The sequence below is a fragment of the Corvus cornix genome, chromosome 3, assembly GCF_000738735.6.
Source record: "Corvus cornix cornix isolate S_Up_H32 chromosome 3, ASM73873v5, whole genome shotgun sequence".
NCBI lineage: Eukaryota > Metazoa > Chordata > Aves > Passeriformes > Corvidae > Corvus > Corvus cornix.
This window is the reverse complement of record NC_047056.1, coordinates 26,053,947-26,078,969: the sequence shown is the minus strand read 5'-3', so window position 1 is coordinate 26,078,969 and position 25,023 is coordinate 26,053,947. Positions and strand designations below refer to the sequence as shown.

General features: G+C 38.6%; 1 protein-coding gene across 4 annotated transcripts in view; it reads right to left on the bottom strand.

Annotated features, from left to right (window-relative positions):
* Positions 1 to 25,008, bottom strand: part of CAMKMT (calmodulin-lysine N-methyltransferase) — a 243,091-nt gene extending 218,083 nt beyond the window's left edge. The window contains exons 1-3 of one of the 4 annotated variants that reach the window (XM_039568536.1): positions 24,603 to 25,008; positions 19,058 to 19,224; positions 10,173 to 10,237 (exon numbers count right to left, since the gene is read on the bottom strand). In XM_039568536.1, the coding sequence (XP_039424470.1) occupies positions 10,173 to 10,237; positions 19,058 to 19,224; positions 24,603 to 24,779 (409 nt within the window). In that variant the 5' untranslated portion in view covers positions 24,780 to 25,008. Of the gene's footprint in view, positions 1 to 10,172; positions 10,238 to 19,057; positions 19,225 to 23,588; positions 23,686 to 24,420; positions 24,568 to 24,602 lie in introns of those variants that run through there. The other 3 variants (XM_039568537.1, XM_019282477.3, XM_019282475.3) reach the window with 3 other exon arrangements.
* Positions 25,009 to 25,023: the final 15 nt, after the last annotated feature.

Below are 25,023 nucleotides of genomic sequence, written 5' to 3'. Positions count from 1 at the left end.
GGTAAATTTTATGTAACTATGTATAAGCTTATGGTGAAGCATGCTACTGTCTTCACACTCTAAATTCATACTTACTGGCAGATTACAGTGGGGTTTTTTCCTGACACACTGTCATGAGGGATTACCCAATACATTTAGTAATACATGTCTTACTGGCCAAAGGAGCTCCAGTAAGTGAGCACACAAAAGCTCTGAGCCCATTCTGTTTTCTAACTCAGGTGTGCTGACTGCCCCTACTTTCATGAAACCACCTTGTGAGTGTTATAACCATCAGACTCGTGTCTGAAACCACATAAATTCTACATAAAATCTGCAGCTACCTCATAGAAGGTTAAACAAACCAAAAAAAGTTACACCTTCTATACATTTTGACAGGCACAGCTGAAGCATCTGAATAAAGGGAAGGATTTAATATGGTGAATGCATCAAGTTAGGAACTGAAACTCCAAAGAGAGGAAGAGTTAATGACATACAGGTCTCACATTACCAGCTGGGGTGAATTCCAGACCACACCACTACGTGTGTAGAAAGGCCTCCTTACCTGAAGGAGGACTAAATTTTATTGTCAGAGCATCTGAAGTTCAGTTCAGCAATGCCCAAGTCTCTTTTCTGACACAGCTCTAAGTCCTTCAATTTTGACAGCCCAAATGGGTGGCATTTAAAATGAGAAGGCACTCCTGAAAATAGAACACTGCAAACTTAACAAAGATCTTGCAATAAACCTGTATGTTGGAGAGGTTAGAAGTCAGGTGGTCTTCTGCATACCACCACTGTAAGATGGCTTGGTTCTGCCTCCCACTTCTAACCATGAACAGCTCTGTAACAAAAATAGACTTATGAGAATTCCTACCTCTGAAATGGATCTAATATTTATTTCACAAAGGTGATATTGCATGGATTAGTTAATAATAAAAAGAGTGCTTTGGGGACTACAGTATTATCTTCTGAGCTGACATAAACCACACATTCAAATGTGACAACAAACACTGCCTTAAAATATTGGAATTGGCCTAAGTATAAAGGGAAATCTAAAAATTAATTGGAAAAAAACCCCCTCAGATAGTGAAACACACTTTCAACCAGTACTAGCATGGATGAGAAGTAAATTTAATGCACAAAGCACAGGTCACAGTTTTACAATAAATACAATAGACAAGGAGTTGATCTCAAAAGGTATAACGGGATCAAATTGCATTCTTTTTAGTCCTGAATATTATCTACAGGATTCTATTTCTCCAGTGCAAGAGGCTTAAATTCATTTGAGTACTACCAAATTACCAAAAAAGCCCCAAACAAAATAATAATTTTAAAAACCCCAAAACCTTGCATTATTTCACTTTCTGTCACACTTACTAAAAGAAGGGAGATGGGAAATAAAGGGTATTAGGGTAGATGGCTTTTACAGTCCTATACTAATTTTCGCTAGATTACCAAACATGTCACAAAACCAGTACATAGCTCAGAGCAGCTGCAGCTGTCCTTCAGGACACCAAAGAGCTACAAGACAGAACTATGCATAGAAGCTTAGTTTGGATATATCTTCAGTATAAATTATTAAAATAACAGCCTTCAGAAAATGAACGAAATTGTAAGGCAGAGAATCATCAGGTGACTTACAGTGCATAAGACAACTATGCATTCTGTAATTAAGTATAACATTTCATTCAATTCAACCTCTCCCTCATCTTCACATAATTAAAAACTTGAAAGAGATTCATGTTTTTCATTCTTTTGTTGCATATTCCATGATAAAGTATAACAATAAAAAATAAATTACAGATTTTAATTTTAAAAAACCATTCACCAGAGCAACAAGATAAGAGGCTTGTTTATAGGGCAGAAGCAGTAGATGTGTTGTATGAAAACTTTAGAAAGTCTTTTGACAATTTCATAAGAAACAGTCTAAATAAAATTTGGTTAAGATGGGTGAAGAGCTGATCAAGAAAACTGACTATGGAGAATAATGGGAATAATTCTCAACGGTTTGCTGTAAAAGCAGGTGAATTTAACAGGTGGAGTTTCCATAAATGCCTACATCAGACTGTGCTATGTTCAATGTTTTCACTGATCATCTGAAGGAACATGCCTATTACACCAGCAATTTATCAATTTTAGAAGTTCAGTAAGTTGAAAGACAGGCTTCAAAGGAAAAAAGCAATGAACTGGGAGAAGTCTGGAAACAGGAAAGCATTCAACAGGGACAAGCACCAGGTATTGAAATTGGGTAAGAATAATCTGCTACATAAATACACAATTAGGAATAACTGATTCCTTCTGAAGAGGACCAGGATTTTATGGCAAGTCAACAGCTCAACATGACCTGTTGACTTGTCATGCTGTTGTAAAAGGAAAATTCAATATTGGGATTACAGGCTGTAAAACACAGAATCTCCTGAGTTACTTAGCATTATAGAAGTCTTGACTGGAATACTATGCTCAGATTTGACAAACACTCTTCAAGAAAGAAACAAACCAGATGTATCGAGTCTAAAGAAAAGTCAGAGCGTAGCAAAAACTGTAGCTTAAGAAAACATGATTGAATTTGGCTTGCTGGACATAAAGAAAAGAACATATAGGCAAGGCCATGTGATGAATTAATATACCTAAAAAGCTATTGCAAAAGAAAATTCCAGTTTTGCCAAGGACCAAACCAATAACCAGTTTAAGCCTTAGTAAAAAAAGGCTACCATTAGGTATGAGGAAATAATTCTACCAGTAAGGAGAGTAGATGTGAAATCACCATTTCTAGAACCAGTATGTTCCAAATCATTGTTTATGGGATAGTCACTAAAACCTTTTGCAGGTGGGCTGCAGTCTTAATTAAATACCACAAGGCTGGACTCCAATAATTACAACAAACTTGCAGTTATTCCTCACACATTTTCTACTTACCAAACCATTTGTATAGGAGGCTCTTTTAATCCACTAGGTTTACCAAAAATTAGTTCTTTATATTTCTGAAATAATGCCTTATTCACCTCTTTCCATATTATTACACATATTTTTTAAAGAATAGCTTGAACCCAATATAATTTTATTAAACTGTACCATACTCACAATAACAGCATTTAATTTATCAAGCTAAGTACATGAACACTAGTTCTACACTGGATTTTTGTCTGGTCACTGCTATGTAGATTAGTTTTCATCATACTTTTCAGTCAGAACCATCATCAGACAAAACGTTTCAAATGGATATATTATTCACCAAAGGTTTCAAATTCTCATTTCCAGAAATATTTTACTCAAAGTAGTTTTTTGTGAATACTATTTTAGGAATTGGTGCTGAATTAAATTGAAACCTTTCACTGTGACATTTTCAAAAGAAGACATGAATTGACCCATTTGAATATGATTTTTTAAAATTAAATATAGTGCAACTTTTGAAAAATTCTCTAAACCAAACCTGAAACAAAACCAAAACAAGGTTCAAATTATGCATAACATTTCAGCTGCATTTGTATAGAGAAAACAAAGAACAAGGACTCCCCTTGCTACCTCCACACTCCAGACACTGATGAGACTATACTACAATACAGAGAAATGCCCTGTCTGATGTGCATGTCAGAAACCACCAGCAACAACACATGACGGTGTCAAACAGAAGGGACATACCCAGGATGTGAAAAGCAGCACTGAAAGCATGGCTAGAACATGGCAAGTAAAAGGAATTATGAAAACAAAAAGAATGATTACAAAGAAACATGCAAGTTCTACACAAATGGCAACAACCTACAGCACATCAAACTCATTTGAAATTATTTATTTCAATTACGCTCAAACTTGAAATATTTTTAGAGAAAATTCTAAAATGTATTAAAAGACTAAGCTGAATTAATTAGATAGCACATCTTAAAGGGATGCTTACCTTTGTTATCCTGCCCTATCTCAGTTAAAGAGGTGACTAAGATAAGTTATCTAAAGCAAAAGTAAAATCCATGAAATTAATTAGAATCATTCATACTCTTCTCCTTCTACCAACTTAATGTAAGGTGTAATACTGCATCTTCAAAATTTTAATTAAAGTAAATAATAAGATCCAATTTCTTGTGGTAATCCATTTAGAATACATGGAATACTTTCAAAAATACTTCATGTTGTGAAAGATTAGCACAAGTAGTACACTTGGAAACCTACTTATGCCAACTACTTTTTAAAGATTAAGACAACAGATGATGCCAAAATGTAGCTAATCAGAGTGCCAAGGTACAAAACACTGCTCAGCAACACAGAAAAGTAACTGCAGTTGCTCTAAGAGATTCACATATTTTTACCAAAAGGTTCTCATCGGAATAACCTGAACAGGAGAACAGAACTACAAAAACTTCAATCTGACCCAGGAAGAAAGAGGGTACTCAGAAGCACTCAAATGGGCTTCTTCACCTCCCACTTCTCTAAGCTGGTGCCATGCTTGAAAGTAGAGGCCCAAAGACAGATAATGTTTGGAATATATAGCAGGAAAAAAGTACTTCAGAGGAAAGGGATCCCTGACCACAGTTATGATTCCTCTTCTCACACACAGGTTCCTGATAAACAGAAGATTTTAGTGAGTGGGGAAAAGCCAAATATTTCAGGACAGTACTTAAAACAGACAAATCACTGATGTTCCATCAGAGAACAATCCCATAAAAACAATTCTGGTAGGAAGAGTCATTTAAAAGGTGCCTGCTTCTCTCCATATACTTATTTTCTGCTCCATTCCATACGTCTTATGTCGGTTATGTCAATGTGACTGCTTGGTATGATGCTGTAAACTGAATCATTGAAGTGAATTGGATGGAGGAGGCAGGGAGGAAACAGCTGGTTTTTCTTAACCCTGATCATGAAATGTTTTATTTAAAAGGAAGCTGCATAGTGAATAGTAAATTGTAGGTATCATAAATACAATATTTCATTCAAAACGACACGTATCGTTGCTATTCTAACACTCTTCCAGACAATTTATTTTTTGTTGAAGACTTTCAAGGGGCTCTGAGGTTCTGACACTGTAAATAATTTCAAACTGCCACACCAGAGGAATGAGAGAAGGCTCAGAGGACAACGGGTGGCAGTTTCTTCAGGTGAGAATACCAACTGAGGCACGGAGAGGCAGGAAGCATATTCCAGCTGGCAGGCTTTTCACCACTGATAACCAGATGCTTACTCAAAACAACATGGGAAACTTCCACAGCAGCACCTAAAAACTGCACTCTGCTCCCTGGTTGATTCTAGGGAACATTACATGAAATACAGCTGCCATAAGGGATGTCATCTGGTGATTTTCCCCAGGTAACTTTATGGCATCTATCCTTCCAAGCATGATCATTCAGTAGCTGCCATCACATCTCCATTGAGGAGCTCAGACATCTGAGGCACACAGTGAGAGCTCTGAAGAAACAAGCAGCTCTCTAAACCCATCCTCATATACTACCAGAAAGAAGATATACCTCTTGCTTTAGTTATTTGAGAGAATGGAGGAAAGAAGAAAAGGTTCTTTGTTTTAAAGTAGATTTTAAAAACATTTTTCTTAAGTACATTTTTTTAAGTTGTATAATTAGCAGTTTTGAGTAAGTATAAACTGAAAAAAAGGAGTGAAAACTAAAAGGAGAAAAATAATTTATTTCTTTGTTTCCCCCTTGATTTGTGCTTCCCCAAAACCTCGATGTTAACTTGAAATTTAAGTAAAAATCCTTCTCTCATGTTATTTTCATGAAAAATATTATATGAAGGGCAAAAATATTCTTCAATTTAGCTAGCTTATTTATTTGGGAAACATATAATAAAACATCCCCAAACAAAGAACAAATTTTTCAAAAAAAACTTGTTGCAGAGACTGGGACTCTTAAATGTAAAATTAGCATTAACAAAAACAGTTCTAAAGACGTTGAGCATTTTGTAACAGTAGCTATTTCCAGACACTATGTTTTCATGAAATTAGGCAACATTTTCCACCAATTAAACTATTAAAAAAAATCAAGAAAAAAGTGAGTATGTAATTCTACTTTTCCTGGATTTCCCATAGATGACCTGTTTTCCTCTATAAACAAAGGCAACAGAATTTAAAACTACCCTGTTTACCTCTATTCCAAATGAAAAGCTTAAGTGTTTCCAGGATCCGCTTGCCTGCAGGAGCAACAATTTTGGAGTGTGTGCCTGGGTAGCTCTGTAACTGTAGCACCCTCTGCTGCTCTTTTAGTTCTAAAACATACAATTGTACACTCAGCCAAAGAGAAAATAAAATGAATATATGTGTTGAACATGTTGTTTCTTGAAAATGGTTACATTATTAACTAATGCCATGTGCAGTTTACAGGAAAACGTTTTGCTACTACATACAGTATATTTTCAACTTTATACTACTTGAGCATTCTGCAATATCGTGTTTCTGTGGTAACAGCAGATGAAAACATAATAGATGAAAATATGAAAATATTTCTTAAAATATGAAAATACTTCTTAAAATTCTCCTTTACACAGCCTGTAGCTTGCTTAGAGTAGGGGAAAATAGTAAACAGGTTTATATTTTGCCCCCTGATCATTTCACTAAATCTAAATGCTTACATAATCTGCAATGATTACTTCAGGGATATAGTCATATAAGCACTTCATTTGTAATTGCCTTCTCTCACTTGGAAAGGCAAGGGAAGGAGACACTCTCAAAAGCTCATCCTTGCAGAATTTTCCTTAATTTTTGGGAGATTTCTTCTGCCAGGTTGAGCATGGCATGTGGTTCTGGGGGCCACCTGATGCTATCTCACAATGCCACCATCAAACCTTCTGCCTGGGATCCATCAGTTCTTTTAAAGGACTACCTCAGGACTAGAGATGGTGTCAGGTTGTACCCTCTTTTTAACAGATGGCATATTGTTGTCTAAAACGAACAGACTGATCCTTTCCTTCATTCCAGTCCTCTTTTCCCTGCCTCCTGTTTACGCACAGAATTAAAGCTGAATGAGGTGCATTTAGCACTGTATCCTGTCTGTGTGTAGAATTCATTTAGAGTTTTCATGTGGAAACCACTCTCCCAGAAAGGATGAGCAGAGAGAAAAAAACTTCCACATTTTTCTGAGAAAGTGAAAACTCGTTGCAACTTGTAGTGTGAATTTTCATTCACAGTGGCAATCCTACAGCGTAAATGCATCTCCAGAAATCTTTTAGAAAAAGACAGAATACAAGTGTAGGTATACAAAGTTTGAACGAGCCATTGTGCAGAGGCAATTTTCAGAGTTAACAGTTGGGACCCTGCAATACACCATTGACAGCTACTGCAGTTGGCTCCACTTCTATCCTGAAATCTTTCTGGTGTAAGGCAGAACTTTTAGAAGCAGTCACAAGTATTCCTCAAAAGCTGCTTATTGATATTTTATATAATGCTGCCAGCTAGTGGCACATCTTGTACTGAGTTGATACCTACTGGGAGTATAGAGACAGTGGTATTACCTGGAGTCTGCTCTACCACTTTTCTTTTGATGGTGTACAGTGATGTGGCTGTCAAAGACCGTAAGCACAAAGATCAAAATGTAAAACAGAAAGACCATAGAAACACTCCCTGAAAGAGCTTGTTTCAACAAAAAGTACTTACTAGAAGAAACAAAAACTCCCCCCCCCCAAAACTACACAAATCATGTTATTTGAAACTATGTATTATGTTTAAAAACAAAATACAGTTTTTACAAAAGCTAATCTGTTTAATACAAAGTTATTTCATAATCTAATCATTTCTAGAACAAACACTAATCTTGCTGATAAATATTCAGTATGGCAGCCAAAACAAACACACAGCACGCTGTGACATTCCCCTCTTTTCTGGTAACTCAGTCCAAGTCGTTTAAGTGAAGTTTAGTGGCCAGTAAATAAATGCTGGCTATGCAGTGTGTCCCAAAAGAACACTGAACTCTGTAATTCTTCAGTACATCCCCCTCACAGAGCACACTGCTGTGACAGCACATTCAGTTCTGACTAGCTCCATTAGTATTAGGAGAAATAATACGATACTGTCAACGATCATTTCAGAAATATCTGGGGTTATTTTTAGAGTAGATTATGATTTGATAATAAAAAGTTCTTGTAGAACACTACAGCAATTGCAAAAAACAATCAACCTAATTTAAGAAATACAACAGTAGTTACCTCTGGGCGTAAAAGGAGGCAACACAACACCCCCATCATTTCCACAGTGAACTGAACTGAACTGAACCACAGTGGGTTAACACAAAGAGAGTCAAGAAATACACAGGAAAAGATCAAAGAAAGAGCCAGTTCAAATTAAGGGATAATGGGAGTGTGCAGAAATTCTGTCAGGTATGACCCAAATAGAGCAGTTGGGTCACACACAGTTGGGGGAACTTTACTATGATGACGTGACACACACATAGTTACTCTGGCTTGAATACTGAGAACATTTATTCCATACAGGTGGTACCAAAAAAGTGTGATTATTACACCCCAAGCCAGTACTGCATGCTGCCAGAAGATAATAATTTTACAGTTACCCTAATAGAGTGTAATCTAGAGTGCATAGTAAAACAGGCATAAATCAGTAATATGTAGATCAATACAGACAGACACTTGCAGACAAAGACATTTAAAAATGGGGAAGCAGTGAATCTGGAAATGACTTGGCGAATGCTATATATAATAGCACAGCATGAACCCTCAAAGCAATTCTGAATCCAAAAGGACAAATGTGAATCTTTGTATAAACAGAGAAACAGTGAGAAGAACTACAGATGTCTTATTACTCCTGTGTTAGCACTGGTGGTGTGCCTGTTAGAGGGTAAGTCTTGTTCTAGCATCTGCAATCAATAAAAGAGTAGCTGAAACCCTGTAAAAAGTTAACAGAAGAGCTGACAGCACATCTATCAACAGGAAAGCATAGGAAAACTATAGCAGAGTAAACTATTTGTGTTAACAAGGAAATCTGTGTAGATTGAGCACAATCGCAGTACCCACACAAAGAACAAAGAGCAAGAAATCCTGTTACCATATTACACTGTCCTGATTCATTACCTGAAGCACTTTCAGACACAAACACGCACACACAAAGTATTTTCTCTGCTGTTAAAAATAAATGCTTAAGTTGTTATATAATGAACTAATGTTTATTGAAACATATTGGAATACTAGGACTGGAATTTTGAGATAAAACATGTTATCTATCAGAACAGTTTCTATATCTTTGGCTTGATAAGGAGGAGGAAATACGTGCATATTTCTTGAACATCTGGCAAACTTTACCAACTTTATCAGTTTGCTTGTTCGAAAACAAACCAACCAACATGAAAGATAAGGCAAAATAACCAAACGAATTATATGTGTATCTCTAAATGTTAATTATAGAATAGTAATTACTCATCACATCAAAAGTGTTTCAATACTTTTGTTCAGCTTTGTTTCCATGGTCTACCACAATTTTATAATTCAATTCCATTAATAGCACAGATAATTTTATTAATAAGTATACTGAAGCAGAGCCATACTGGGTCAGACATTGATGGCCCACTTAGAGCTCATCTTGCCTCAGGTTAATGCAGCCAGTAACTGATGCTTAGACAAGAGTGAAAGATCAGGACAAACATATCATCCTACTGCCCCATTAACTCTCCTAACACCCAGCACTTCCTAAGCCGTAAGTGGTGGCTTTATATTTAATAGCCACAGTGAATTTTTGCTGCACAATTCTTTCCCCTTTGCCTCTTGAATTTATTTCATGTTTTAGGATCCAAACCTGTAGGGTTTAGGATTTAGGATCCAAATTCTGTAGGGAGGAATTTCACAACTTGACTGAGTGCTTTCTTTTGTGTTTCTGTGGTTCAAGTTTGTCCTCTCCAAGCTAGAATTATCCCTGATTGCTACCCATGTTCCTGCATTGCTGTTCCTCACACAGCCACTGCTGGCCACTGGCCAACACAAATCAATGGGCTAAACTAATGTTTTGCTCAATCAAGTCCAGTTACTCTAATGTTCCCACCACAGCCACAGAACCAAAACTAATCTGCACTGGGAGGACGTAAGGGTGTATCCAACACAAACAGCTGTGCTACATAAATCTGTAATGCTACGGTACCTCTGACCATAGTAATGGGGTTTCCCAGTGAAATGGAATGGTTATTGAGGGCTCATACAGACGTGTTTTATATTGGTACAGTTAGACTTCTACCAACAGTACTGTATTTAGATAAACAGTGACTTACAGACATTCCCTGTGTTGTCAAAACTTGTAAGAACGTCTTTAACATTTAAGAGGCCATTGTGAAATCTGGAAGAAAACATAAATAGTGACTTTACTGACACATAAACCATCCCAAAAATCCCCATCTTCAAAAAAGAGATTTACTGTATGCATGCACTTCTCACCAGCCCATTTCACAGTGAAGTAGCAAACAGGTACTACTGTAGCCACCAGGGGGAAAACAAGGGGACAACACCAAAGTCCCAGCACAGAAATCCATGGATCAGGAGGAATGTGTTTCTCAGAATCTACTATCAAGAGGAAAACGTTTCCAAGAAGCATCAATTTTTATTTAGTTGTGGAAGTCACATAGATGAAAGGGGGAACTTTGGTAAAGCAATTTCTTTAAAAGAGAAAACCCAAAGAGTATTTTTGAACAGCAGCTGTATGCACATTCCTATTTTCTCCCACAAAATCAAGAACACTTAATTAAATTAATGCGAATGATGAAACTGATTAATGTGTTCAGTGAACTGCATTTTCTTTGGTTTTACATTTGCATAACCCATATGAAATAAACATTCAAAAGTGGGGATAATAAATTCATTACCTAAATTTCATACATCAACTGCAAATTTTAGAATGCAGTGAGCAAAACACTGACAGCAGCAGAAAGAATAAGCACCAAAATTGAATAAAATTTACCTAAGATTTGCCTTTAAATGTGCAGTGACACACACATAAAAAAGCATTTAATCTTGTTTTAAATATTCCAAACTAATCTAAGCCCAAAATGAACAAAATATTAGTCTTACACTTTAGAACAATCAGATTACATAGCTGTTTTGCAAATGCATTGAAGAAAATCTAGAAAGGGTTTTAATAATGTTTCAAATGTATCTTATAAGGCTGTTTGGGAACACACTGATTTGAAACACTGAAAAGAAAAAACAATAAATCAAAGAATTTTAGCGCCTACAAAATTAGTTCTCATTCTCTCAGCTGTTCTTTCCTGAAGGAAGATTGCTTCAAGAATGGAAAAAAAAATTCAATCTTTTTGCAAGCTAGAAATTGTATATTTATTGTGAAAAACCCACTATTTATAGCTTCTGATAAGCATAAGCATTATATAAAGAAACATTAACATGTTAACTTTTGAGAAGCACCAAGCAGCAACTAGACAAATTCTTTAAAAAATGAAAATCAAATGGAAATCAAGTTAACAAACTGAACTGAGCACATTGGCAGGGACAAATAAATATATGAGAGATATTACAAAAGATTCAACTGGACATTAATGCTCTTCTCCCAGCTACATAAAAACAAACCAAAATTACATTCCTTCTTTGCAGTGGAAGTCTACAAGAATGCTGATGGATCATGTGGATTTTTAATGTACTTCTTTTTTGCAAGTTTGTTTTCTATCCAATTGGACAACCAATGCAACAGAGTTAGTGCAAGGGAAGTGACAAGAAAGGAGATAGGATTGGTAGTTCTGCCAACCACAGAGCTGCACTTTAAACTCTCCCCTGCTGACTCCTCAGAACCCTACAAACTCTGTAACTCTGCATGTGTCTGGGGCTGTTGGGGGCTCTCGAACAGCTGTGAATGTCTCATCTCTAATTGAATGTAAGATGGGGGAAGGGAGATGCTGAGGAAGTAAAGAAATATTTTAATCTCTGTTGGCATGCAGGATAGTCTTGGGATAACATGTTTTGGTTTCTTCCCCCCCGCCCCCAATTTCTTTATGTACATAGTTCATATCTAAAGGTTATCATGTAACTCTCCAAGTGAAGCAAACAAAGCTAAGGATGAAAAATTTAATAATTTAATACCAGGAGTTCAACAGAATGAAGAGAGGAAAACAGAAGTGAAGTGTCCTGGTTTAGAAAATAATACAATTTACATACTTAAGGGTCAAAAGGTAGGCAAACACAAAAAGGAGAAATGATAAAACCATAGCACTGGCCAAAACTGCTTAAAATTTGTGGAAACCAAAAATTGAGGAATTGAGCATAATCTCTTATTGAGAAAGTTTTAGGACTGAGGAAAGCAACATGCCAAGAGCTGATCTACTTGTGAAAGGGAGAGCTCAGGAAAACACATTTCCAAACAGCAATAGCCATGTTTCTCCATTTGGAGATCTGTACTTATGGAGCCTGCAGACAGACTCTGCACCAGCTATTCCCCAACTCTTTTCCATAACAGGCTTTAGTCACAGAATAAAAGTTACATGCACATGTACATACAGGTATTCTCTAACCCCAAATTCTGCCACAAATATTGTGCTACTCAGTCCTGCACCTAAAAAACAGAGCTTCTAGTCTGGGATCCACTGCTCTGCACATACATCCTCAGCAGTTCCGAAACAGCTGCTGCTTCACTGTCCCATCCCATCAGCTGCTCCTCCATCACCAAACCCACAGAAAACTGCCAAGATACATCACATCTGGTTTCCATGAATGCCTGTCACAATCACAGCTTTCCACAGTGCAGCTGACAAACACGTAGAGTCTTAAGTGTCACATGCACTGAATTATGAAAGTCAAGGAAAGGAATCACAGAAACTTGGGATTAAACCCCAGCCCTTAAATTCCCATAAATTTCTACAGAGATCTCAAAATGCAGAAGAACATTAGTATTCGGTGCTTTAGAACATGTCATGGATGTCATACAGTTCAAAGAACTTCAAAGAAGTTCAAAGCTCTGATGGCTGAGATCAACAAAGTACTTCAAATGAGCACAAGTAAGCATCATGGAAAAAGTGAATTTCAGGCTGGCATGGTTAATCTGATTCACCATGTTCTTATAATAAGTCTTCAAGGTACAATACGCAAAAAATTCTGTGGCTGAGGCAGTGAGTAATAGAAGACAAATCTATGAACAATAAACTAATTCAACTCATGTTTCTCCTGATACAAAGCAAAGCAGAATTCCTTATTCTGGACTACAAATAAATCAACTTAGGATGAAGTCAGAGAGAGTGAGATCAATCTTTAAATATATCAATGCTCCTTCCTCTCCAATTCAGGTAACACAAGTGGCAGACTTTTACCTGTATATAAAAATAGCTATGGATAGTACAAAAAAAAAAAAACAACACCCTTCAGTAGGTCCCTATTAAGGTATGCTTTTCATAAGCCATAATGAAACAAAAGTAAGTTCCTTCTTTTCTTTTATTTCATTCTTATACTGAGCGACAAAAAATAATACAAGTAATTACATGCCTGTATACACTTCAAAAATCTACAAAAACTAAGATGGAATACATTTCCATGTAATATTGAAAAGGGAAAAAACCAAACACAGCACATCTCCATACACTATTAACCTACACACAAAAGTATATTTGTGAAAAATGAAAGATGGGATAGTGGTAAAATGTTTCTGTTAAGGGTACTTTACAAACAGGCTTGGTGAATATCACCACCAATTGCCACTGTGGTCCACTAAGAACCTCAGAGTTATCTGCAAACATTGCTATCTGATCAGATGTCCTTTCTGGGCCAGAGTACAGCAAAACAAGTCAAGTTCTCTTTCACTCCAGTTCTAGATCACAGCTTAATACAGCAAGAAACCAAAACAAAGCTTCTTTGACTACAATTCTTTTTACAAATACACACATCTTGGGCAATATGATGGAACAATCATAGATTGATCAGTGAACAAAAGAATTATGTTGCCAAATCACTTTTCATCTCTTTCCTCCATTTCCAGTTCCTGGGGCCAACCCTTTATGCTGCTAAATTCACACACTGTCTCTTAGCATGAAATAAAAGAAGAAAGCAATTTGTCATATCCACATAAATTGTCTATAAGAAGTAGGCAATATTCCTTGAAATCCACTTCATTTTTTTTGATCTCTATCCCTAAAATAAAAAGCCATGAAAAATTCAAAATGTTATTAGCAGAAATATACAAGAGGAATGGCCAATGGAATTCAGTCCTATATCATCTTCTAACACACTACTTGCCACATACAAGTAGTGTCTGTGCATGCCCCTCATTTCTAAACCATAGGTCTAGAATCATCTAATAGTTTCTGTCATATTTTTATCTAAAGGTTCATTCATATTCAGAATAAAGACATGACATCTTGCACAGTACACTTAACTCCTTTTACAAAGATTTAACCCTTCCAGTAAACTGCTGACATTGTTCTTTTCAGTTCTGCACTTTAGTATTTGAAACAGCAAATGACTGATCAATGGAAAATATTTTACCACAGAAATAACTTATTTCTTCACTGTTTTCGTAAAATGAGACTACCATTTAAAAGCAAATCCATATCCTGAAATAGAACATTTGCAGATATTGATTGCTCCTTTTCTAACTCAAATAAAAGAATAATGTTCCTGTCTAAAAGGCAGGCACCATCTCCACAACGAGACACTGCATCTTTATGATCTATAATCACTTCATTGCTAAAACTATTAGTACAAAATTCAAAATTAAAACCACATTCCTGACTAAGAATAGAAGGATTTAGAAAGGCAGTATTAAATAAATATTTTTAAATTGTTCTATTTACTTACCATATGTCTTCTATCCCTAAGAAAATACATATTCAGCACATGCATAATATTTTAACATCAAAGTGAAATACTGCCACAGTTAAATAGAACTTGAAAAAAGCCAACAAATACACCTGAAAGTTCTATGAATAAAAACACAGGGGAGATGTGGAAACAGTGGTGCTGTCTATGTTAAGCTGGTGTGCTTGGAGCTCCCCTGGGGATGGACGAGGAGCCAGCTGAGCTTATGGGTCAGGATTAAAGGGAGGGCAGGGACTGCTGACATTATACTGGGGGTTTGCTACAGGAAGACCAAGTAGATGAAGCCTCTACAGACAGAGAGAGGAGCAGCCATGCATTCACAAGCCCTGGTCTTCATGGGGAGCTTCAAACACCCTAATATCTGCTGGAGGGACAACACACCAGGGCATAAAAATTTCTGGAGGTTCCTGAAATGCTTCTTTTTTCAAGAGGCACCAACAAAGAGAGGTGTTATGCTGGACCCTGTTCTCTCCAACAAGGAGGGGCTGGTGGGAAATGTGAATGTCCAAGGAAGCCTTGGCAGCCATGACCATGAAATGGCGGAGTTTGAGATCCTCGGTGCAGCAAGAAGGGTGCACAACAAGCTTGCTACCCTGGACTTCTGGAGAGCGGACTTTGGCCTCTTCAGGGATCTGTTTGGTAGAACACAATGGGATAAAGTCCTGGATGGAAGAGGGGCCCAAGAAAGTGGTTAATATCCAAGGATCACCTCTGGAGCAATGCATCCTGACCAAGAGGAAGTCAGACAAGAAAGCCAGGAGGCCTATGTGGATGAACAAGATGCTCCTGGACAAATTCAAACACAAAAAAGAAACCTACAGAGTGTGGAAGCAAAGTCAAGTAGCCCGTGAGGAACACACAGAAATTGTCTGAGCATCCAGGATTCAGGTCAGGAAAGCTAAAGCTCAATTAACATCATCAAGACAAGGATGTAGTGTGTAGGAACATCAAGTACAATACAAATCCAGATGAGACTACACTAATCAAATGAGGTTTTGGATTCTAACACAAGAAGTATCATTTTGACACACTTTCACTGCTAACAAAACCCCACACTCATCAGACACTCCTTTTGATACCCCAGAGCTACTGTAAAGCAACTTAGTAACTAAACAAAGCTCAAGAGACCACTTTCCACCGTGTGTTATGAACCTACATTTTCTTAAGCACACTGGAGATCACTGTTTAACCAGAAGAGTTATGGGAATTTTTTAAATGAGTCAATGATGTTTCACTTCAAGCATCTATTCAAAATGGCACCTGAATTTAGCTTAAAATTTTTAAGCTGAAAACTGTCGTATATTGGGGCTTCTGACTTTCTGCTTTGGAAGATTTGTTATTAAGAATGATGTGAAAAAATAAACTAGCAACAGAAAAACATGGCAGAAGCTCTTCTTTCTGAGATGTGAATCCAGCCTGAGTTTACTTAGAGAAATAGCAAAAACAACAAAATTCAGAAAAGCATGCACATGACTAGTAGTTCCTACAAAAGCTTCTATTTGCCTGACAAACTGGAACCAAGCCCCTCTGGAGCAGTAATTCCAGCTAGGTCATAGCATATCTGAATATACAATTTGATCAGTTTTGATAGCCCTTGAACTGATATAGCTTGACCTTTATACTCTTTGCCAAAAGCCACTAACAACCTTATGAACTTTCTTAAGTATTTAGCCTTGTCAAGATATTAGCTGACAACCCTTTTAACATCGAACATACGCAATGAGCTTTTCCAAGAAGATGTTAATGCATAAGGAAAACTAATGTAGATGGAAATTCAAAAGCACTTTTGTCAAGATTTTAGAGGGGCCATAGCAACATTTTTTTTCCTGATAAAAAGATATAAAAAGGCTCTCCTATTCATGCATGCTGTTCAGGATGTACCTGACTGAAGTTATTGTTAATAATATGCTCTTGTTAACTTGCTAAAGTTGTTTCTGCTGTTTAATATTGTTATAAATAATATTTTGCCAGTGGACGGAGAAGAACCAAGGGAAGACTGTCAGACATACAGAGAATCCTTAAGTTTCCAACACATGGTCAGTTCTCAAAGATCCAAGAACACTTACTCCAAGATTTCTTATCTTCTAGATATGTAAGTTTCAGCACGAAGAACTGTTGCTGTTATGTATGTTAAACGTTATGTTATCCCCTAAATTACTGCTTCTGCAAAACCAGGGAAGAGACTTCATTCAACACGGACTCATGGTAAAGTTGATTTTGTTGCAGTCTATTTATACTTTGTTCCTGGCAAAAAAACACGGTATTTTCTCCTTCCCTTCTTCACCTCCTGCAATATTCTGAAATAATAAGTATACTCTATCTATTGTCACTGCCTCAGAGTGGAGAAAACATTTTAATACAGAAGTGTAAGACTAAGCAAGTTCTGATCATTATTCCTAAAATGGTCAGTGATTACCATTTTGAGAGGTCACTGAATATCTTTTGGAAAGAAACAAAATGCAGGGAAAACATAAAATAAATATCCCCACCAGAAGACAATGTCCCTATTCTCTTCAATATTCAATTTTTGAAAGGCAGTGTGAGCCTGCTCCAGCACAGAAACTATACATTTCCACTGAACAAGATTAAAGAAACATAATAAAATAATGCATAAATAAACATGCTTGTTCATAGGCTATAGTTCAGCTGTGTCCTATAATCAGTGAAACTACTATTAGGCAAATAATACCAAATAAAATGTTGGCATAGAAAGTGGTGGAAACAGAAGTACACAACTATCAAATGTCAGAGCAGGATCAGTCTGACATTCCCTTGGCTTTTGTACTACCAGCACAGGTGAACCTTAGCTCATCTCCTACCTTAAAACTCCAGAGCAAGTAAATCAAGTAAGTGACAGTGTTGCAACCCATGGCAGTGAACTAGAGTTCAGTGCTGCACTGTAAGGGACTGCAGCCTTGTTCAGCCCAAATACTCCCTAGACACCTTGTGTTTCCTACCCCCATGTGCCTCTGAAGACCTAGAAACAAGGAATAGGGACACTGCACAAAGGCATTATGTAGACTGTCAGTGTTTGAATTAGTCCACAGCATTTGCTGGTGGTTTACAGGAAAAGCCTATACATGGAAAAACACTGCACCTACTCCTATTAAAAATAGCAGTTTTCCAATGGAAAAGTTTCCTTTTGAACCCTTTTAACATCAATGAGCATAAGCTTGGAAAATGGAAAATTAAAACTTTATAAAGCTCTAAAGAATTTTGTTCTTGATTTTATATCCAGATGCAAATTTAAAATTATCTGCATGCAGTGTTGTGGGGCTCCTTTAGTATGGTTTGGTTTTTCCTCATTGGTTCATTTCAAAACCTTGCAAAAATTTTGCAGTTTAACGATGGCCACTTGTTTGTGTTAGATATTAATTTCCAAGATTGACCTTAATTTAAAGTCCCAGGTAAACAAAAATGCACTTTTTGATTTGGGCTCTCCAGAACATCTTCCACTGTGCAGAGAATGCAAAATCCTCCACCTTCAGAGAGCTAAGTAGAAGCTGCAGAACAAGTATCAATTCAGGGATTCTTAAGTTACTGTAGCAAACCTGCTGAGGCAAACCAAGTATAGTAGACACACACACGGAAAACAGAACACGGAAAAGAAGACCAAAGCAAGAGAAAGGAAAAGAAAAACAAAACCAAAATCCCACAAACATAGCAATGAATGGGAGTTATAAAGAAAGCTACTGAGAATTCACTTTCATTCCTTCAGAGGGTTTTTTGGGGGGTAAGTCAGGTTTCTGTGGGTTTGTTTGTGCATGGACTTTTTTATTGTCAATTTCTTTAATACAAATGACCTGCCCTAATATAAAAAAGATTACTTCATTAAGTATATATTATTTTGTAGGAAGAAGAAATTTTTCTATCCTTTTGTTTTGAAAACCAGCTTCCAAATTATCATTGAGTTTTACAAGAACCACTAAGAAGAAAACCGAATAAAATACAGATCATTACCAAAACCCTTTTAGATCATTAATAATATCATGTCATAAAATTTTTTATAAAGACTATAAATAACTCTGTTCAGGTTTTTTTATATCTTTTTTACAGCTGAAGAATGTCAAAACAGAAAGCTACTAAAATATAACATAAATGCTCATATTTGCATTATTTTTTAGCTACAAGCATCAGTATTTTCACTCAAGCTCTGCCACTTCAGTAGAATGTACCAGAAAAAAGAGTCAGACAGGCTGCTTACTGTAATAAACAACTAAAAATAACATTTACCAGTTTACTTGTAAACTATGCCCTAGTTAGACAGAACACTGGAAGAATGACTAATGAGTTTTATATCTGAGGCCTATTCAAGATCTTAGAAAGTACTTAAAGCTTAAATTATGGTTACCTTAAGGAGACACTGTACTTGGGATAAAAGATGCTTCTATACTGAACCCAGGTCCCAGTTTCCTCTTCTGTATTCTGGTCTTCTACTGAAAAGAGATTGAACGATGCAAACCTTCTTACAGATACTTGTTGGAGATGCACATCTTTCAAGTGCTTTTTCCTCAGAACCTTTGAAATGAAAAACAAATTAAACATTAACAATAAAACTTCCAAGAAAAGAACAAACCCATGCCTATTTAAGTGAAGAGGCAAACCATAATGGCTATGCTATCAACTAGCAATTATGAATAACCAAGTATGTCAGGCCTGAACAAAATACAGTGGTATTGGTGGTAGGGGTCAAGAGAACAAGTTAGGAATTTTGTCTCAATAACTGTAAAGCAAATGTACTGTGTTTAGAAGTACACAAAGTTGCTTTTTAAACTCACGTTCCAGCAAACCCATGCAAAAATCAGAGGGGCAAACTGGGTTCTCCCCTGTCCTCTCATTTTACCAAGTTTCACAGCCCAAGCAGTGCCCTCCCTAAGCAATTTCTGTCCCACTCACTGTCCCTATAGAGGGGGGGAAAAACCCCAACAACAACAACAAGGGTATCTCTTGTAGAATTTAAATGACAAACCCAAAACATGATCTTCAGGTGCCTGAATGCTGGGTGTTCTCCTGGTACACTGCTGTGTGTTCCTTCCTAGCCTACAAGTCTTCTGCTACACACTTGCAGAGATGCTGCCAAAGTTGCCCAAGTCAAGAAAATTGCTACCTGGCCCAGGCCTCAGACTTTCAGACGCCACAACTGTGAATTCCCCAGGCCCCCATAAGGGGACTGACACATGAGCCAGACTTCAGGTGAGCCCCAAAACACTCTGACAGCACCAACTTCAGTGCTAAGAGACTGAAGAATTCAAGACAGAGACAGAATGTCGTTTGCATTTTGTAAATGATTAAAACACATGTTCAGGAAAGCGAAAACGTGGGCTCTCTGTCCTGCATAGTCTGCTCCACTCAACCATCTTCAGGGAGTGAGGTGTCAACCCCTCTGTGCAGGAAAACCCAGCACTCATCTGGTTTGAGCTGTGCCATTGCTCAGATGACTGCCAGCATTTCCATGCCAGACAAAAAGACTTATTCCTTAGGGCAGTGATGTGGAAGGAGAGGTGTCCTGGATTTAACTTCTTTCTCCTAACATTGGAGAGAATACATAAATAATTGCCATTGCATTTTTAAAATTAAGGTGCATATGCAGTCCCCAGTGATGGATTAAAAAAAACCAGAGCAGAAAATAAACTCATCACTATAAATTGATAGAGGTACAAGGAATAGCTCCATTGAGTAGGACAGCACTGCAATTTACAAGTTTTTGCCAACTAGAGATAAATCAAATGAGAAACAGCTCTCCAGAATTATGAAACTTGAAATAGAAGCTTTACATACAGGATGTGTACAAAAAAAATCACGGGTCAGTGATTTTTTTTGCTGTATCCAACCTGTGTTGACATGCTTTAACTGAAAATGCACTCACATTTAACAGCCTTGCAATTTGGGCCCATGACCTATTATTTTGTAGGATATTTGGAAGTACTACATATGTGAGCAGAACAATTGTATTTGCTACACTGTTGGTTTCTTACAGCAGGTCTGAGGCATCAGGCTTACTGCTTTTGGAGCTATTTTCATCAGCAGGTCTCAGCATATGAAAGGCACAGGCATTTTCCATAAAGTTTTAGAAATGTCTGGGTGCTGTCCACACTACTTCCGTAACACGTGAGAAGAATACACACATGAAAGAAAACACAAAAAAAACCAGAGCAGGAGAACAAAATTAAAAGACCAGCAAAATTAAGACCTTCATGTAATAGCTGTGTGCCTGAAAACAAAATGGACTATCTTGACAACTAAAGAAAAGCAGCAAGACCTAATTTTCAGAAAAGTGTGTTGTCTGGGGACTTCTTTAAAGCAATAGCAAGCCATTACTAACAGGAAAAAAAAAATCCAGCAGTGGCAACACTTTTCTATTTTCAGTTTTTGTTGCACAGAGACATCTTATAGCCACTCTGTAAAATTCATGTTCTGAATTAGCAGAAAATCTCATGAGCATTTGAATACTCAAAAGAACATTTCTCCCACAGCCTCAAACAAAAATCAAGTGGTCTGAGATCTGAAAATTACAACAGCAGGTCAAATCTTTTAAAACCCTAAGTATAACTGAGAAAACAGCACAAAGGGAGAGTATGTTACATTATTTATATCTAAATCTGTATTTTTTACATAAGGCTCAAAGGGGTTTTTTTCCTCAAGTCTGTTCCAAAAAGGATCACAGTTGTGTTAAACAAGCTACAAAGATATGTTGCTGCTATAGAATCCACTGATATCCACTGATAAAAACAAAAGGTGACAAACCTATCTTAACTCATCACCAAAAAGTCTCCTACAAAGATTCTGGTAAAATATTATCACAGATCTCAATTATAACACCCTTGGTACTTAGTCACAGTATTAGGATCATGTTTAGGACTCCTTATAAAACCTAAAACTGGTTGATATCTCTTAAAAAAAACCTCATCAAAAAAGAATCTCCTGCAAACAACATGGAGAAAGGCAGTCACCTGAAATCCCCTGTATTTAACTGTGTATATCCTTGTGTTAGGCCTAGTTGCACTAAGAGGCAAATTCCGTAACAGCTCATGGTCCACAAACCTCTGCCAGTTCTCTGGAGTGACTGCAACATGGTATTTTGTACATGCAAGAAAGTTTCTACACAAGCATAATCTGTAACTGCACTCTAAATATCATCCATAGGACTATAGTATTTATTTTTACAAATAATTTATTTACCAAATTGTTTTATCCAACTGTAAACAATTTACAAACTCAAGACTAACAAAAACATGGAAAAAGATCTGGAGCACGGGCACCCTTCACAGAGAGAGGTGCAGGAACAGAGGAAAAATTGTTTTAGAAGTGCTTCTGTTCAGGAAAAAAAAATGTCATTGGCCTGTCCTCACTTTAGCTTTTATCTTTCAGTTCTGGAAGTTAAAGTACATTATCAGGTGAGCAAGAGACTCTCAGGCACGTGGTGTGACTCTTGGGGATGGTCCTGTGCAGGGCCAGGAGCTGAACTCGATGATCCTTGCGGGTCCTTTCCTGCTCAGCATAATCTGTGATTCTGGGACTTGTGTGAGAAGAGCAAGAGGAAGTTAACAGGCAGGATAAACAAATAAAGCTTATATAGATTCCATGAAACTTTCAATAGGGAGCAAACGTGCATATAGGGTGGAACCTAATGCATGCCTATTTCTCTAACTTCCCTGCTGAAAACCATGGACTGGGTAATACCATCAGCCACAGAGACTGGCAGAGCTCAAAACATAGCCTTAGAGAACTTACTCCAGCCATTTACAAATGCACAGTAAATGGGTAACTTCCCTCAGCATTTTTTTAAATGCAAAAAATACTTTTCTTGATTCTGACAGGCTAAGTTTAAAAATATTGCCAAACTTCAAACTCAGTACATACATAAAACATTTCATTGATAAAGAACACACAGGTAATTATGCAAACCCCTGATTCTTTATGCTAGCTTCATAGGATACCTCATAAAAGGGCTTTTTTTTCTTAATTAAATCAGCGAGCATGCACTCAAGCATCCTTACCATAGTAAATCAATTTGTGTGTGCATTGAATGAAAGCAAATTCAATACATAAACACACCACAGAACTGATTTCATGTAAGGTGTTATTATAAGCAGTATGAAAAGCACTTTTAAAAGCACTGTAAGAAATGCTTTGACAGTGCTCCTTTAAAAATGGATTTAAAGGGAGCTTGATACCTTCTTCCAATCCATAGATAGATCTGAGCACCACTGTAGCATAAAGCACAGAACTGATTTTTACTTCAGATGTACCAGTAAGATTAAATTGATCCTTGCTCATTGTACCATACAAAAATCAACAGAAAAGCTGAAGAACATGGAAAAACCAAGGGAATCTGTAGAGGAAAAGGTCACAGATACATGTAGTTTGAGAAAGAAACAGAAGCCTTCTCCCCAAATACCTACACACACTCTTCCACAACCCCATTCTATTGTTATGAAAACAATATGATTTTAGGAGACAGGAATATGCCGAAGGCAGTATATGTTGAGAAGCAATAACAGCTAGCATAGCCACAGAGTGCAGCTTACACAGTCTGCTAGAACAGAAACCTACAAAGACAAACCTGATATTCCTACCAGTAACTTTGACATTTCCTGCTTTGGAAACAAAAGTTGGTCTTGTTGAACAGGAACCGCAAATTTAGAAACCAGAAAGTGCAATATTGACATCCTCAGGCCTCCCACTCTGTGACCCAGCTGCAGCCAGGTGCCCCTTCCAACCCAGCTGCCACCACAGACCCAGCGCCACCTCTCCACCCTCTCAGGGACAGCTGTCCATAGGCAGCTCCAGATGTCCATCTGCACAGAACCAAACACTCAAGCTAGGGCTGTAAATTTCACATCCCATAACAGTAACAATGAAACAGACTAGGGTTTTTAAACCTTTATGCCTGCGCTCATCTGGAGAGGAATCCCAACCTCTCACTGCTCCAAAAGGGTGTAAAACAGCGTGGAAGGCTGCAGCTGAGAAGCTGCTGTTCACCAGAGTACAGGTGTCACTGCTTGCCCCTTCTTCCTCCTCACCCTCCTCCAGGCACAGCCCCTCAGCAAAATGCAGTTTTCATGCCAGGTGAGCAGGGTCTTGCCCCAGGTCCCCACGAAAGGCAGTCTGGGGGGCAGGGAGCAAAGGGTAAGAATGAGGTAGCAGCTACGACAACCAGCCCCACCAGCATCGATGAAAGGTGTCAAACTATGGCCTGAAAATCCCAAAGTGCCCTCAGGCTGTGGGGTGCCAATAAGATGCTGGTCCTCCTCCCTTAACACAGGCCACAGGCAGTTTTGGGGATCTACTGAAGACACACTTTAGAATCATAAAATCATAGAATAAGCCAAGTTGGAAGGAACCCACCAGGACCACCGAGTCCAACTCCTGGCCTTGCACAGGACACTGCAAGAGTCACACCATGTGCCTGAGAGCATTGCCCAAATGCTTCAACTCTTGTCAGGCTGGTGCTGTGAGCACTTCCCTGGGGAGCCTGTTCCAGTGCCCAGATACCCTCTGGACATTTTTCTAATGTCCAACCTAAACCTCCCCTGACACTACTCCAGGCCATTCCCTCAAGTTCTGTCACCGGTCACGACAGTGAAGGGACCAGTGCCTGCCCCTCCACTTCCCCTCTCTTTAGAGAGCGATGGGTGCGTATATACATGTATATATTTTTATTATTATCATTTTTTCCAGGAAGACTGCTACAAGCCCTTTTACATGACCCACCATAGGCTCGCAACCTCCTTCTCACGGATGCGGGCAGCGCTCCGTACGCCCGCGGGATTCTCCGCACCATGGCCTGGGGCACAGCCCGGCCCGAAGGAGCAGGGAGAGACCCCGCGCTGTCCTCAGGCTGCGCCGCGCCGCGCCCGCCATGCCGGCCCCTCCCGCCCGCGGGCTCCCCCTACCTGTCCGAGCAGTCGCCAGCGGGCTCGAGCCGCCGCCGCGCCGCTCGCCTCGCACCTGCCCGCGGCGGGGCGGCGCGGGGAGCCGGCAGCCTCGGCCATGCGGCGGCGGGGAGCGCCGGAAGCTGGCGCGGCGGGAGGGAACGCTGCCTTGGGCGGCGGGGACGCGCCGCTGAGCATCCAGCGGCTGCGGGACCGGCCGGGCTAGGGATGGAGCGGGAGGAGGGGCGCGGCCATCTTTGTTAAGGGCAGCGCCGAGCTACTCTCGGCAGCCGAGGAGTGCGGTGCTCTTCAGGCCCGGCACGGCGGGGGCGCGGGCGCGCCTCAGTGCAAGTCGGCCGTAGCCTCCGCGTCAGGAGATGAGACTGGGTGTGGCACGGCAGCCAGCCGGGAGAGCCGCGCCAGGGACCGTGCCCGCCCGCCG